The sequence below is a fragment of the Fistularia commersonii genome, chromosome 12 (assembly GCF_037954325.1).
Source record: "Fistularia commersonii isolate RoL2024-O1a breed Wild chromosome 12, RoL_Fcom_v1.0, whole genome shotgun sequence".
In the NCBI taxonomy this organism is placed as follows: domain Eukaryota; kingdom Metazoa; phylum Chordata; class Actinopteri; order Syngnathiformes; family Fistulariidae; genus Fistularia; species Fistularia commersonii.
Genome location: NC_141295.1, coordinates 2604196 through 2618981, shown reverse-complemented (window position 1 = coordinate 2618981; position 14786 = coordinate 2604196). Strand labels below are relative to the sequence as shown.

The window sequence follows — 14786 nt, the reverse complement described above, 5'->3', positions numbered from 1 at the left end:
ATGCCTACTTCTGTAGTTTGGTATCAAAGTATTTTACTCATTCTAGGTAGAGGGGCTTTAGAGGGCAGCTGTCTATCAATTTGCTGGGACATTATGCGGTTAAAATCTCCCCCAATCAACAGTAAGCTAATACTGAAATACAGCACTGGCTTACTGCAGTGACACCTCTTCCCCATCAATTAATCCATTAACTAAGATATATCTCCACTCTGTATCTTTAAGCAAAGAGGTTTTTGTGAAATTAATTTGCGTATGTATGGAGACATCTTTCTTTCTCTCTGAGCTGTGAGAGGAATAGTACACTTTATCTGCCTATGACTTATTTTTCGTGTTCCACATCAGATAGGTGTGTTTCTTATAGGAACGCTATCTGGCAGTTAACTTGTCTTGGCTGGCGCAATATTTTCTTTTTCTTAATTGGGTTATGAAGACCCTTAACATTATAGCTTATGAATTTTAATGTATTCATTACTCTGAGTTTACCTATACTTTAATTTGCCAATACTGAAAGCAAGGGAGAAGAGGCAGGAGGCAGAGGGAGATATACCATATGAATCAAGTCCAATTCTGAAGGTTTTTGGGAGTGGGACCAGACAGTAAAACCAGACAGAGGGGAGTAAACTAAGAATATTACTACAGCTGTACCAGGGTTTTTTAGCTTTGACAAAAAAAAAAAAAAGGTACCTGACAATAGGGAACAATCTCGATGTCCTTATGTTTAACACAGGATCCCTGGGGAACAGAGGGATCAAATCAAGAAAGACACAAAACCAACTAAGACTATAATTTACAAACATTACAAACAGTAGTTGGGGGCTAGCCCCTAGCTGCCAAACAAGCGGTAAAAGTGCCCGGTCTAGATTGAAATTAACTGAAATTAAATCATGATTCAGGCTCCCCCAGAACAAACTTATAAAGTTTCTATTAAATCAAACAGCTCTTTACAGTCACATAGCCTATAGTATGTTCACAAAACTTTTAGAGACAATTATATCTCCTATCATAATATTTACAATAGAAACAAAGGTAACAAATAACAAGGATGGGAGCGATAAGGTGTCACAACTTGTCTGCTCGGGCAATATATTTCATTCCCCTATGTTGATTGTGGAAAAAGGTTTGCCTCTTCTAATGTCTCACCATGCGATTGCATGCATGAACCAGGATTGATGCAAAAGAATCTTCTTATTCTCTTTTCCTCTTTTTCCTTCAGGGGTCGCCACAGCGAATCAACTTTCTCCGTCTAACCCTATTCTCTGTATCCTCCTTTCTCCCACCAACTATCTTCATATCTTCTCTCAATATGTCCACAAATCTTCTCTTTGGTCTTCAAGACCTCCTGCCAGGCAGCTCAAATTCCAGCATCCGTCTACCAATATATTCACGATACCTTCTCTGTACATGACATCTCAGTCTGGCTTCTCTGACCTTCTCTCCAAAACATCGAAAATGTCCTGTTCCTCTGATAGACTCATTCCTGATCCTATCCACCTTGGTCACTCCCAAAGAGAACCTCAACATCTTCATCTCTGCAACCTCTGGCACTGCCTCCTGCCTTTTGGTCATTGTAACAGTTTCTAGTCCATACTGCATCTCTGATCTCACCTCTGTCTTGTACACCTTTCCTTTCATTCTGGGCGATAGTCTTCTATCACATAGTACCCCTGAAACTTTTCTCCACTGATTACAACCTGCTTGAAGCCATCTCTTCACCTCTTTTCCACACTCTCCATTGCTCTGGACTGTTGACCCCAAGTAACTGAAATCCTCCAACTTCTCGATCTCCAGTCCCTGTAGCCTCACTGTTCCCCCTGAGTTCCTCTCATTTACACACATATATTCTATCTTGCTGCGACTAACTTTCATTCCTTTCCTTTACAGTGCATACCTCCACCTCTAGATTTTCCTCTACCTGTTTTCTGCTCTCACTACAGATCACAATGTCATCTGCAAACATCATAGTCCCTGGAGATTCCTGTCTAACCTCATCTGTCAGGCTGTCCATCACCACTGCAAACAAGAAGGGGCTGAGAGCTGAACCTTGATGGAGTCCCACCTCCACCTTGAACTTTTCTGTTACCCCTACAGCACACCGCACCACTGTCTCACAGTCAGCATTACATGTCCTGCACCAGTCTAACATACTTCTCTGCCACTCCAGACTCCCTCATACAATACCAGAGCTCCTCTCTTGGCACCCTGTCATATGCTTTTTCTAGGTCTACAAAAACACAATGCAGCTCCCTCTGGCCTTCTCTGTACTTCCCTATTAGCATTCTCAAAGCAAATAGTGCCTCTGTAGTACTCTTTCTAGGCATGAAGCCATACTGCTGTTCACAAATGAAAAAAAAATTGCCCCAATATGATTGGTCTAGATGTAGACAAAGTTATAAATTAAAATCTGTTAAAACAAAAACGTGCATTATGTTATCACATTGTGACACTGTACATACTGATATTAAACTCACGCTCAGTCACTCATGAGTGTGATGAAGGGAATATTCAAATCATACCATCAAACCTAAATGGGCAAACTGCTCGATTATTTCGAAAACAAGAAAACCACAAGAAGGATATTAACTCAAAATCTCTCTGATCATTGGTACGGTCTGCAAAAATGTGTCTGGTGTAGTGCCTAATCCTTGGGAACTCGACTTCTTTGACAAGTACAAGCCCAGTCGAAAAAGCAGAGAATAATGGTTTCCAGTGCTCTCAGCTCAGCAGTTACTCTCCTTTTTGCCTTTACAATGACAATTACAGGGAAACACTGAGCTCCATGCATCTCCACCTTTGTTTTCTGTCTTTCTTGAGCTTTATCATTTTTGGTCCATTAGCCACCTGAGTTTTGCCAAACCTACCCCATGTAGACAAAAAAATAAAATGAATAGAACCACTGGGGACAAACACAAAAACGCTGTGGTTTTCCAGTGATTTGGGGAGAAAAAAGTGGGAGAGAGAGAGAGATAGACAAAATATAAACAGGTAGGTACATCTGGAACCACAGATTAATAAAGCGAGTACAAATTAATGGACAAAATAGCTTAATCTGGTATCACATTTCAGTCTAGTACATGAATCCTTGTCTAGTCAACAGGGAAATTAGATTTTCAAACTCTACACTGCACATAGTTATCAAACACAAAGCATGCACATATTTGGTAATCAAGCCAGGGAACATCAAAACACTAAAGCTGCAATTAGGACCAGTTGAAGTGGCAAAGCAACTCTGTACCTGTAGTTACACAGTGACTCACGCTCACGACTGTGGCTCATTTTTCTATAGGCACATGCTTGGATCTGAGACTTGGCCTGAGAAATAAATGGTAGGGGAAAATAGATACATTCAGCAATATTATAACTGGAATGAGGGTCTAGCAATTGATTTGTCAGAAAAATCCTGGGATTATTGAGCACACAAAGTATGCAAATGTGACCCTCAATTTCCATTAGAACGCTCAGGTACACTGCTTCAGTCAAATAAGTGACAAATAAGGTATTCAGGAACAGAAATGACATGAAATCCTCCACATCCTTTCGGAGAGGGGTTGTGCTAATGTGTTCAAGATGACATTCTGTGTGAAAAGTTTTATATTTAACTGTCCCCAGAAGCAGAGAAGTACTGTTTAATCTTTGACTGGGAATCTGATCAGTAGTAGTGTTCTAAAAAGAGCCAAAAAACAACAATAACAACAATAAATGCTCCATGTTAACTCTCTCTATTTGCAATAAAGATCACTGAAAAATTTAAGACTCATAAATGCATACTGCCTAATGTTTTCTGTTAGTCAGGTTTTGGTAAGAACCTTGCCTCACAATATGTAGGAGCAATTATTTTGTTGTTTTATGGTGGTGACACCTGCTGGCAGACTTGCGCACCTTTGTGGCACACCAGGGGTTAAATGGCACAGGTGAGCCAATTGTGCCAATTAGGCAAGTCTTTATAGAGACAAAGCGTCGTGATCAGATGAGAGTTGGAAATGTTTGGAGAAATCAGCAGGCAACCGGTTTTTCGACTGATGGATTATATAGGTATTTTATCTAACTTGTCATTCCCCGTCTGGATTTTGAAACTTATGTGCATTCCGCTGTGACTTCAAAACACAAAGGGGTTTCACAGATCTCGTCTTCCATGGGTAATTAAGGTTTGTTTAGGATTCGATATCAGCTTTGAAATACTTTCCTTCTTATTTGCTTGACTGACCCCTACACCATTATTATTCCAGTTGGGCATTTTCTTGTGCCCCTGGCTCTCATATGGCTACTTCTGCTTGGGAAACAAAATTAGTACAGTCTATCTTGGTTTGAGTTTCTCAGCAGCAAACAAGATGGTGTGATTGTAAAACAAACTGGAAAAGAGGTAAGACAAAGGAACCTGCAGGACAGCAGTTTTCTTTCTTTTTAACACTGGAGTAAGTGTCAAACTGCCACAGAATTTCAATTCAGTTAACAGATTAGCTGCATGCAGCATATGGATCTCACCTTTATTCCCTGTCATCGCAAGATTACCTGTGAAATGCCAGGTACGCAGCTGTCCCCAGATATAATCCTTGCATGAAGAAATAATGCATCAGGGGAGTTCAGACTGTTGCGTATGAGGTGTGTCAACTCATCACAAACACCATTATTGTGCCTGTATGTACCTGTCGTTTCTCTCCACAAACTCAAGTTAATGTCACAAGGCATCAGTGCAGCTCAAGCAGCCTTACTTTCATGGTATAAATCCACCCTGGGGTGATGGTCTGTGTATCTACCCTCTTCTAAACCATTCATGTCTGGTCATATATTATTAACCAGAGAAAAACTATCCGTCTTCAATTCAACAGAGTTGCTACTGGTTCCTCAGACTGCAGCTATCGAACAACCACAGATCAGACTAGAAGCCCCGTGGGTTTCAGACACAAAGAAAAAGTTGGGTCAACTGCGCTCAGTAGTCAGATGATTGAGTAAAAAAATCTGTTACATAATTTTCATGGCGTATGCCAGTGATTTCTTCAAAAATAACTCAAATGTAAGGGGAAAAAAAAATCAAATTATTTGATCAAACCATAAGTAGGGCCATGTGACTAGATTAGTACACAGCCATTACTTCACTTTAAAGTACCAGCCAAAAGTGGTGATAGTGTGACGACTTTAAATTGGCGTTACATACTTGTGCCACAGCATTGCGTAAAAACACATTTAAGGAGACAAATCATTCATCAACTTACTTGGACAGAGTCGTTCGCCATCATTGTCCCAGTTTCTCTGTTTTTGTTAGTTTCACTGGTAACCTGTGCCCATGGAGAAGTTCATCTATGTATTCAGCCTCCTGTCGCTCATCGGAAAATATGAACAGATATATGACGATGACTGATGGTAAGAAAAAGTGTTTTGGTCGCGAGAGTGTGGTATCCGCTTGACACGAACAGCCTGTTGACACAAAGGCAGTTAAGGGGTAATCCGCATTGTTGGCTCGCCTGGCCGCGCCTGAATTGATCCTCCTTTAAAAAACGTTAGCTCTCGCTTAAAAATAAATACGTTCGCAGACTTTTAAAACCTGCCTCGCCATTTGCATACAAGTATCTAATGGAACTGGTGAGCTGCTGGATCAGTCTTCTGAGAGCTTGTCATTGAGCAGCCCGAGACCGGCGTTAAAAAAGCCAAAAAAAAAAAAAAGAAAGAAAAATCCGCTCCTCCGTCATGTCTTGTATATCTCTAAAATGAAAGTCTTTCTCCGGTCTGTCCAGTGGTAACATCCGTGAACACGCCTTGGCCTCTCGTCCGTATCACAAGTCACACAAAAAGCCGCCTGTCAGTCTCCTGGACCCGACAGCCGCTCACGCGGTCAACCCCGCTTACAATGGACTGCGGATCTGCCCGTTAAGGCCACCCTAAAATGGGGCACAAACACACGCACGCCAAAAAATCCCCAAAATGCCGTTTCTCGCGATGGCGCGCACACGCACGGTAATATACGTACACAGGCCAGATGGGCAACAAGAGCTCATCGCTTTCGAAAACTGACGGGCGGGGCGCACATTTGTAAGCTACACGCAGCGCGCGCCCCCGACGCAAGAGCTATGCCGCCCAGGCATTCATTGGTCAGAGTTCTGAGACGCGGACGCGCCCGGATGTGTCACGTGACCATGTGCTCGCCATCGTTGTCAAGTCAACGGTAACTTGTAATGAACCAACTGTTGATGCCAAAGGCAGGTCGAATACATCCCAAAGGCAGGTCTGTATTGGACTGTATTGGTAGACAGTGTATTGTAATACACTGTCTACCCTCCTCACGCCATACCAAAGTGTTGCGTGCGTCTCTTTAATTAACTTTATTGTCTGGTTTATTTTCATCTCATTGTGTTTTGAATGGCTGCCCCTTCTACTTCATTTCACGATCCTCCAATATTGACAGAGTTCAGGTGAAAGTACTTTAAAAGACCAGCAAAATTAATCTAAGGTCTAATCATTTAGATCAGGCCTGGCCAACCTGCGGCTCTTGAGCCACATGCGGCTCTTAAGTTCATGTTGAATTTTGTGTTTGTGTGTTTTTTACTTGTGCAATCACGTGCACAAGTAAGTCTCCTGCATTCTCTGTGCACAGCGAAAAAAAGCATGCAAACACACAAAATCGACATGAACGTAAAAGCTGCATGTGGCTCAGGAGCCACAGCAACCTGTGGCCTGATTTAGATCAATGTGATAAAAGGTTTCATTTTCAAACACAAAGTCTCTAAAAGCTTAGAAAAACTGAATGGACTCCATGACTCAAAGTACTTGTGCTTCCTTTCAGACTGAATACACTCATGTTAGATTGTCACTGATGCATTTCAGCATGATGGCTGTTCACTCTACCATGGGTGCTTTACTTCAGTACACACCTTACACGTTCTCACATGATATGTCATATATTTGCTACCCTGCATGCAAGTCCCATGGGTTTCACTGGGAATCCATTGTCCAAGCTGACATTGGGTGAGAAGCATTGTACATACTGAGCCAGTTGATCGTCCTTCAACACCTTTGTCATAAACAAATGATTATTATTTTTTTATTATTTCTATTTCTACATCAATGCTGATATTGCCTTCAAAAGTCCTGCATGAAATTAAATAATCCACTCTAGTCAAGTAAAGATAAAAATGTGTATGCTGATATAACAGGAGTGAAAATAGGGGTGGGTGTCATAATGAATGCTGATATCATGAAAAAGGATTCAGAAAGAAAGAAAATGTGGTTGCAGGTTTTGGTGGTGGAAGGAAAGTGTACTCAGTTTCCCCTCTGCGACAGACAAGTTGAATGGAACTGCATGTGCATAAGTGATTTGCATGATTAAAATCAGTGGTCGAAATATACGACAGCAAGTGTCAAAGAAGGAGAGGAGGAAGGCGTGTTCAGAAGCAGAGAGAGAAGAGGAAAGGCAAGAGTCTGGGACTGAGAGTAGGGACTTTGAATATTGGGACTATGACAGGAAAAGGTAGAGAGTTGGTCGACATGATGCAGAGAAGGAAGGTGAATATACAGTGTGTCGAAGAGCCCTGGAGGAAAGGTAGTAAAGCTAGAAGCTTAGGAGCAGGCTTTAAATTGTACTATCATGGCACAGACAAGAAGAGAAGTGTAGTAGGAGTTGTCTTGAGCCAGGAGTTTGTTAGGAACATTCTGGAGGTGAAAAGAATGTCAGATAGACTTATGAATCTGAAACTGGAAATTGAAGGTGTGATGCTAAATTTTATTAGTGGCTATGCCCCACAGGTGTGATGTGAGTTTAAGGAGAGGGAGAAGTTCTGGAATGAGCTAGATGAAGTGATGCAGAATATCCCCAGAGACAAGACAATGGTAATTGGAGCAGACTTCAATGGACATGTTGGTGAAGGCAATCGAGGGAAATTGAAGAAGTGATGGGCAGATTTGGTATATAGGACAGGAACGCAGAGGGACAGATGGTGGTAGACTTTGCAAAAAGGATGGAAATGGCTGTAGTGAACACTTTTTTCCAGAAAAGACAGGAACATAGGGTAACTTATGAGAGTAGGTAGACTACATCTTGTATAGACAAGGTAACCTGAAAGAGATCAGTGGCTGCAAAGTAGTTGTAGGTGAGAGTGTAGCCAGACAGCATAGGATGCTTATTCCTAGGATGACTGGTAACAAGGAAGATCAAGAGGACAAAGGCAGAGCAGAGGACAAAGTAGTGGAAGCTGAAAAGGGAGGAGTGTTGTATGGTTTTCAGGTCCAGGTGATCAAGGATAGAGAGGGAAATGTATTGACAGATGCTAGAAGAGTGATGGGAAGATGGAAAGAGTACTTTGAAGAGCTGATGAATATTGAAAATGAAAGAGAGGCAAGGGTAGAAGAGGTGACTATTGTAGACCACCAAGTAGCAAAGATTAGTAAACGTGAAGTGAGGAAGGCATCGAAGAGGATGAAGAGTGGAAAGGCAGTGGGTTCTGATGATATACCTGTGGAGGTGTGGAAGTGTCTAGGTGAGGCAGCGGTAGAGTTTCTGACTAGATCATTCAACAGGATGTTAGAGAGTGAGAAGATGCCTGAAGAATGGAGACGAAGTGTGATGGTGCCCATTTTTAAGAATAAAGGGGATGTGCAGAATTGTGGCAACTATGGAGGGATTAAGTTGATGAGCCATACAATGAAGTTATGGGAAAGAGTAGTGGAAACTAGAGTGAGAGCAGAAGTCAGCATTTGTGAACAGCAATATGGCTTCATGCCTAGAAAGAGTACTACAGATGCAATATTTGCCTCGAGAATGCTAATAAAGAGGTACAGAGAGGGCCAGAGGGAGCTGCATTGTGTTTTTGTATACCTAGAAAAAAACATATGATAGGGTACCAAGAGAGGTATAGGTGAGTCTTTTTGCTAAGCAATAGTTCACACATAAGCACCAGGATTCAACCTTTTTCTTGACCAGGACCACTGGAGCTGCCCATGGACTACCTGAAGGCTTGACGATTCCTACTTCCGACTTTTTTTTATCTGCTTTTCAGCTGCAGACTGATTGGGTGGGCCCAGCTAATGTCTCATGCTGAACCTGCCTGGTCTGTGTGCAGTTCTTTTCTTTTGCTGCAAAAATGATGTAAAACACGTCCAGTAGGTTTAGTAACTAGTGTTTCTAGCCCATCTCCAAGCCCTCTCGGCACTGGCAGTATGGTCATCAATGTGGATGTGCTTTGATGTGGAAGGTGGCTGAAGTAATTCCAGGGCTGCAAGCTTGCTCTCCATGACAGGGGGTGAAGAGGTGGTGAGCTCCTTTGCTGGAGATGAGGTGCGCCACAGTCCTTTCTCACCATTAGGGATGGAGCTCATTGGCTTCCAAACCTAGGTACAGTGTCGCCCCAGTTACGTGAACCACTTCTCTATTTATGCAACAAGTCCAGACCAATGATGCAGGTGTCCAGTCAGAACTATGATCTACACAGTGAGAGGCAACAGTCCTCTCCTCCAACATCTTGGTGCATTTGTCGGTGACAGCAGTGATTCTGAAGCTAGTGCATTTCTAACTTCATGGTTCTGGGTCAGTGGTTCCAGGCAGGACCAAAGGGCAAATCAGGGAGATGGTGTACCTCGTGCTCTGCGTTGCGAGCCGTCATTGCTTCAGTCCACATATAATTCGTGAGCTCGGCCAAGACAGCCAAGTCATAGTTAAGACCTGGAGGGGGGTTATGGCAGTGGTCTCAGGGGGCAATTCCAATGCTGGCTGCGAGGCTTGACTCCTTTCAAAGCGTTTATTGTCACATGCCCATGTAGAATCGTGTACAGTGTACCCCGTACAGTGATATTCCTCACTCCTTGGTCATGGCATTGGGCTGCAGTGTGAAATGTGGGCTGGCTTCCCGCACCAATAACATTCCTCTCTTGGACAGCGATTAGGACAACTCGCTCTTTGTGCTGGTTGCAGGAGTGCACTCGCAGCCTGGGGGGGTGTTCTGCCATCACTCACTTCATAGTTGGTTCGACGAGCTGTTTGTCTCACACTTTGAGTGCATTGTCCAGCTGCTAGAAAGTGTTCCACTCGCTCTGCTTTACAGAGGGCTCCAAGACAAAAAGCTGCTGTATTGCTCTTTTAAATGACTGTCAGCGGAAAGACAATTGTGGCTGAAAGGCTGCAAGGAGCTCTACCTTTCAAGGCTCGGTCAGAATGGGTTGCCTTTTACTCCAGCAACCAATTGTAGAACCATGCCGCCATTTGCACTTGAATGATGAAGTTCTTTGCATAATGAGCTTTTGATTTTTTTCTCTAATTCAAACAGGACACAAGCCTGGACATGGACAGGGCAGGTAACCAACACACACCAACCAGAATTTACTCTCCAACTCACACCACCCCCTTGAGTACGAGCTATGGGTAATCAGAACTTTACTCCACTGGGCCAAAAACATCCCATCAACCGCTCAAGGCAGCATGACTGAGGAAAGCCCTGTATTAGGAAAGCCCTAAGATCCAGTGGCTTCTCTGACTGGGCTTTTACAGAATCAGAAATCACCAGATGCAAGTGCACAGAACAGGGGGAAAACAAACAGAAACAGAAGAACATTGTTGTGGAAATTTTCTTTCCTTTTGGAGGCTTCTTTAAAAAAGTTGGTGAATGACAAAGACTGGTCAGAATGGTCTTTATTTGAGGCCTCAAAGGTACAAGTCTCAAGCAGTACAGAATAATCTGGAGGAGAGTACTAAGACTTAATTCATTGGTGTGTCTCAGGTGTGTTTTTTATACTTTAGGAGGACCATTGGGCCCTCCTTGTGGATGGACCCCTGTGTAACATTCATGAGTTCCCCATGGAACCAACATGACAAGCTTCTAGACAATGGGCTGCTTAGAAACCAAGAGCCCGAGGAGTAAACAGCTGCACCAAAAGGAGGGCCAATTGGGAGGCAAGTGGGTAACAGGTTCAGTCTTCATCAAGGTTATAAAGCCTCATTATATTTTCCACATATGGAGACTACGGGTACATACAAAATTTTTCATTACAACATTGTCATACCCTATGTTGCTGGCGTTTCGTTCCAAAGGGTTTTCAACAAATACCATATACCGGTACATTACAAACCCTACAACACCGGAGGCAAAGACTGATGCACTCCAAGAACAAAAGACCCTCGCATAAGATAGAAAATGTGATGCATGTTGTCACCTGCTCTGAGGATTGTGATGACGTCTACATTGGGATGACTAAATAACTTCTATACAAACAGATGGCCAAACACAGGAGAGTCACCACTTTAGGACAGGACTCGGTGGTCCACCTACACCTGAAGGATAAGGGCCATTCCTTTGAACACAGCAATGTCTTCATTCTGGCCAGAGAAGACAGATGGTGCGTGAGAGGAGTCAAAGAAACCATCTTTGTCAAAATGAAAAAAAACATCTCTGAACAGAGGCCTTAGGAGGCTTAGGCTCAACCTTTCACCCTCTAGGATCCACCACCAGAACCAGTCCCTGTTAATGTCCACTGGAGCCTGAGTCCATGTGATCCAACAGGTTTCATTCCTTTGTGTCACATTCTGAGGAGTTCGGCTTCACCTTTTCCGATTCTAATAAAGGTAAATCCCCAAAAAGTGTACCCTTGTCCCCACTTAACAACACCCCATTGGCATAACAACCCCCTTTGCCATTGAAAGCCATTGAAATGTGGACCCGCCCAAAACCCTGGCACTAATATTTGTAAACTCCCCACAGGCCATTAGAACTGAAGAAGCCTCTGGATGAGGGGGGAAACATCTTCAATGTAAGAAAATCAAGTCCAGTTGCTACGACAAGAAGATTTTGAGAAGAATTTACCAGGACCTGGATGACTGAGAACTGAGGACGGAGAGAGGAGCTGTACAGGAGAGTGAGGGGAGAGGTGTCAAATGGTTCCTGTGGATGTGAGAGGGTCTGGACGTGTTGGTGGGATTATAGACGGAGCGTTGAATCTATTGAAAACTGATCAGCTCTCTGCAGGCTCCCTACTGGACCTCTGGAGAAGTTCTGGAGTGAGTCACATGAAGCGATGCAGAATATCCCCAGAGCTGAGAGAGTGGAAACTGATGCAGACTTCAATGGACAATAGGAGGGAAGTATCCAGGATTAAAAATAGGGACATATTTATACAGGTTGGCAAGAAAACATAGGTAGCGAGGATGTGCAGCAGGTCTTGGATGATAAAGGATAGAGAGGGAAAATTTATTGATGGGAACCAGAAGAGATTCAAAATTCAAAATGTTTACTGTCATGTGTACAATGTGGAAATGTCTTTCCCAGTACAATGAAATTCTTACTTTGCGGTCTGCAATGCATTTAGACATGTCTTGATAATAAATACTGGTAGTGATAAACATAATGTTATAATCTATAGAAGGTGGAGGGAAATGAAAAAGTATAGTGACAGAAAACATAGTGCAGGAGAATGTAAACATATGCAGAGATGTCTTCTTCTTCTTCTTCTTTCGGCTTTTCCCGTCAGGGGTCGCCACAGCGAGTCAACTTTCTCCATCTAACCCTATTCTCTGTATCTTCCTCTCTCACACCAACTACCTTCATATTCTCTCTCACTTTGTCCATAAATCTTCTCTTTGGTCTTCCTCAAGACCTCTTGCCTCGCAGCTCCAATTCCAGCATCTGTCTATCAATATATTCTCTATCCCTCCTCTGTACATGACCGAACCATCTCAGTCTGGCTTCTCTGACCCTCTCTCCAAAACATCTAACATGTGCTGTTCCTCTGATAGACTCATTCCTGATCCTATCCATCCTGGTTACACCCAAAGAGAACCTCAACATCTTCATCTCTGCAACCTCTAGTTCTGCCTGCTGTCTTTTGGTCATTGTAACAGTTTCTAGTCCATACATCATCGCTGGTCTCACCACTGTCTTGTACACCTTTCCTTTTATTCTGGCCGATAGTCTTCTATCACATAGTACCCCTGACACTTTTCTCCACCCATTCCAACCTGCTTGGACCCGTCTCTTCACCTCTTTTCCACACTCTCCATTGCTCTGGACTGTTGACCCTAAGTACCTGAAATCCTCAAGCTTCTTGATCTCCACTCCCTGCAGCCTCACCGTTTCACCCGAGTTCCTCTCATTCACACACATATATTTTGTCTTGCTGCGGCACCCTGTCGTATGCTTTTTCTAGGTCTACAAAAACGCAATGCAACTCCCTCTGACCTTCTCTGTACTTTTCTATTCGCATTCTCCTTGCCGATAGAGCAGCTCTTCTTTGGACTCTGCGGTGGTAGATGCTCTGCAGAGAAGGCAGTGTGCTTCTGGTGATCCTCTCTGCAGTCTTTACCACTCGCTGCAGGTGTTTGCGGTGCAGAGCAGTGGTGCTGTGGTACCACACAGTGATGCAGCTGGTCAGGATGCTCTCAACATTGTATCTGTAGTCGTTGCTGAGGAATCTTAGGTGGGATACCCAAGGTATCATACTTTAAGAATGTTGGTAGAGAAGTTCAGAGAAGGTCAGTGGGAGCTGTATTGTTCCTTTGTAGGTCTAGAAAAAACATACAACAGGCTGCCCACAGAGGGACTATGGTACTGTACGAGGAAGTCTGGCGTGGCAGAGAAGTATACTAAGATGCTTAGGTTGGAACTGCCAGGCAGTTCCCCTTGAGAAATACTAACGAGAAGATTTATGGATATTGTAAAAGATGACATGAAGTTAACTGGTGGGAGAGAAGAAGATATAGTGAATAGGGTTAGATAGAGAGAGTCGATTTGCTGTGGCAACCTCCGAAGGGAACAGCTGAAAGGAAAAGAAGAAGCAGAATTGGCGCTTGTCTTTGGCACGGAGCTGGCGTCACCATGTGGTGACATTAAGGCATGTGTGGAACCCAGAGGAAACCCACGCAGATAGATCCACTGTTGGAATTGAACCAGTGCCCTGTCCTACTGTAAGGCAGAAGCGTTAATCATTCTGCCAGCTCCTTTTTCACAGCAGTAGACTATAAGAATTAGACTCTCTATTTTATTTGTGTAAGTCCTCATATACTACAGTGACATTACTCCAGGTCTCCCCTTCTTTGTGATTTTATTTTGTGTTGTTGCAGGTAGGGATATAGGGAAAACAAGTCCTTTGCTTCTGCTATTCAACAAATTTCAGTATTACTTTAAACATCTGGACTCCACGGACAAAAAAAACTCAATCAAGTGATGAACTTGGCCCAGTAACAGTGAGATAGTTGAGCAGCTGGAATTGACCTACAGCAGCTGCATTCTTCCTTGTTTGGATGAGACCAAACCTAACAAGTATACACACATAAACTCCAATGCTTGTTTGTCCTCTTTCATTCTACTCCTACTGCAAGTTGTTTTTGTCAAAATCTGCAGTTGAGCTCAAAAGGTCTTTTATTGAATACATATACTGAACCTTATTTTTCCCTTTTGGCTGCTCCCTTCAGGGGTCGCCACAGCGAATCACCCTCCTCTATCTAACCCCATTCTCTGCATCCTCTTCTCTCACACCAAGTGAGTATTGACATTTGCATCTCAGCTACCGTCATATTTGCCCTCCATTTTTTTCCTTAGTGGCACTGTCTCTAAACCATACAACATTTCTTTTCTCAACCCTGTCTTGTATGTCTTTCCTGTCATTCTGGCCGATCCTTTTTTTAATCACACATTACCCCGACACTTCTCTCCAGCCGTTCCTACCTGCTTGAACATGTTTGCTCTTAAAATCTTCCATCTTCTTTATCTCGCCTCCCTGTAGCCTCACAGTCCTACTGGGGGTTCTCCCATTCACGCAAATATGTTGTATTTTGCTGCAACTCACTTTCATTCCTCCCCTTTCCAGGGCATATTGTACTC

General features: G+C 43.2%; 1 protein-coding gene across 2 annotated transcripts in view; it reads right to left on the bottom strand.

The window, feature by feature from the left end:
* LOC147228120 (serine/threonine-protein kinase N1-like) overlaps positions 1-6000 on the bottom strand; it is a 47789-nt gene extending 41789 nt beyond the window's left edge. For both annotated transcript variants that reach the window (XM_086156340.1, XM_086156341.1), the window contains exon 1: positions 5208-6000. In XM_086156340.1, the coding sequence (XP_086012466.1) occupies positions 5208-5231 (24 nt within the window). In that variant the 5' untranslated portion in view covers positions 5232-6000. The remainder of the gene's footprint in view (positions 1-5207) is intronic.
* Positions 6001-14786: the final 8786 nt, after the last annotated feature.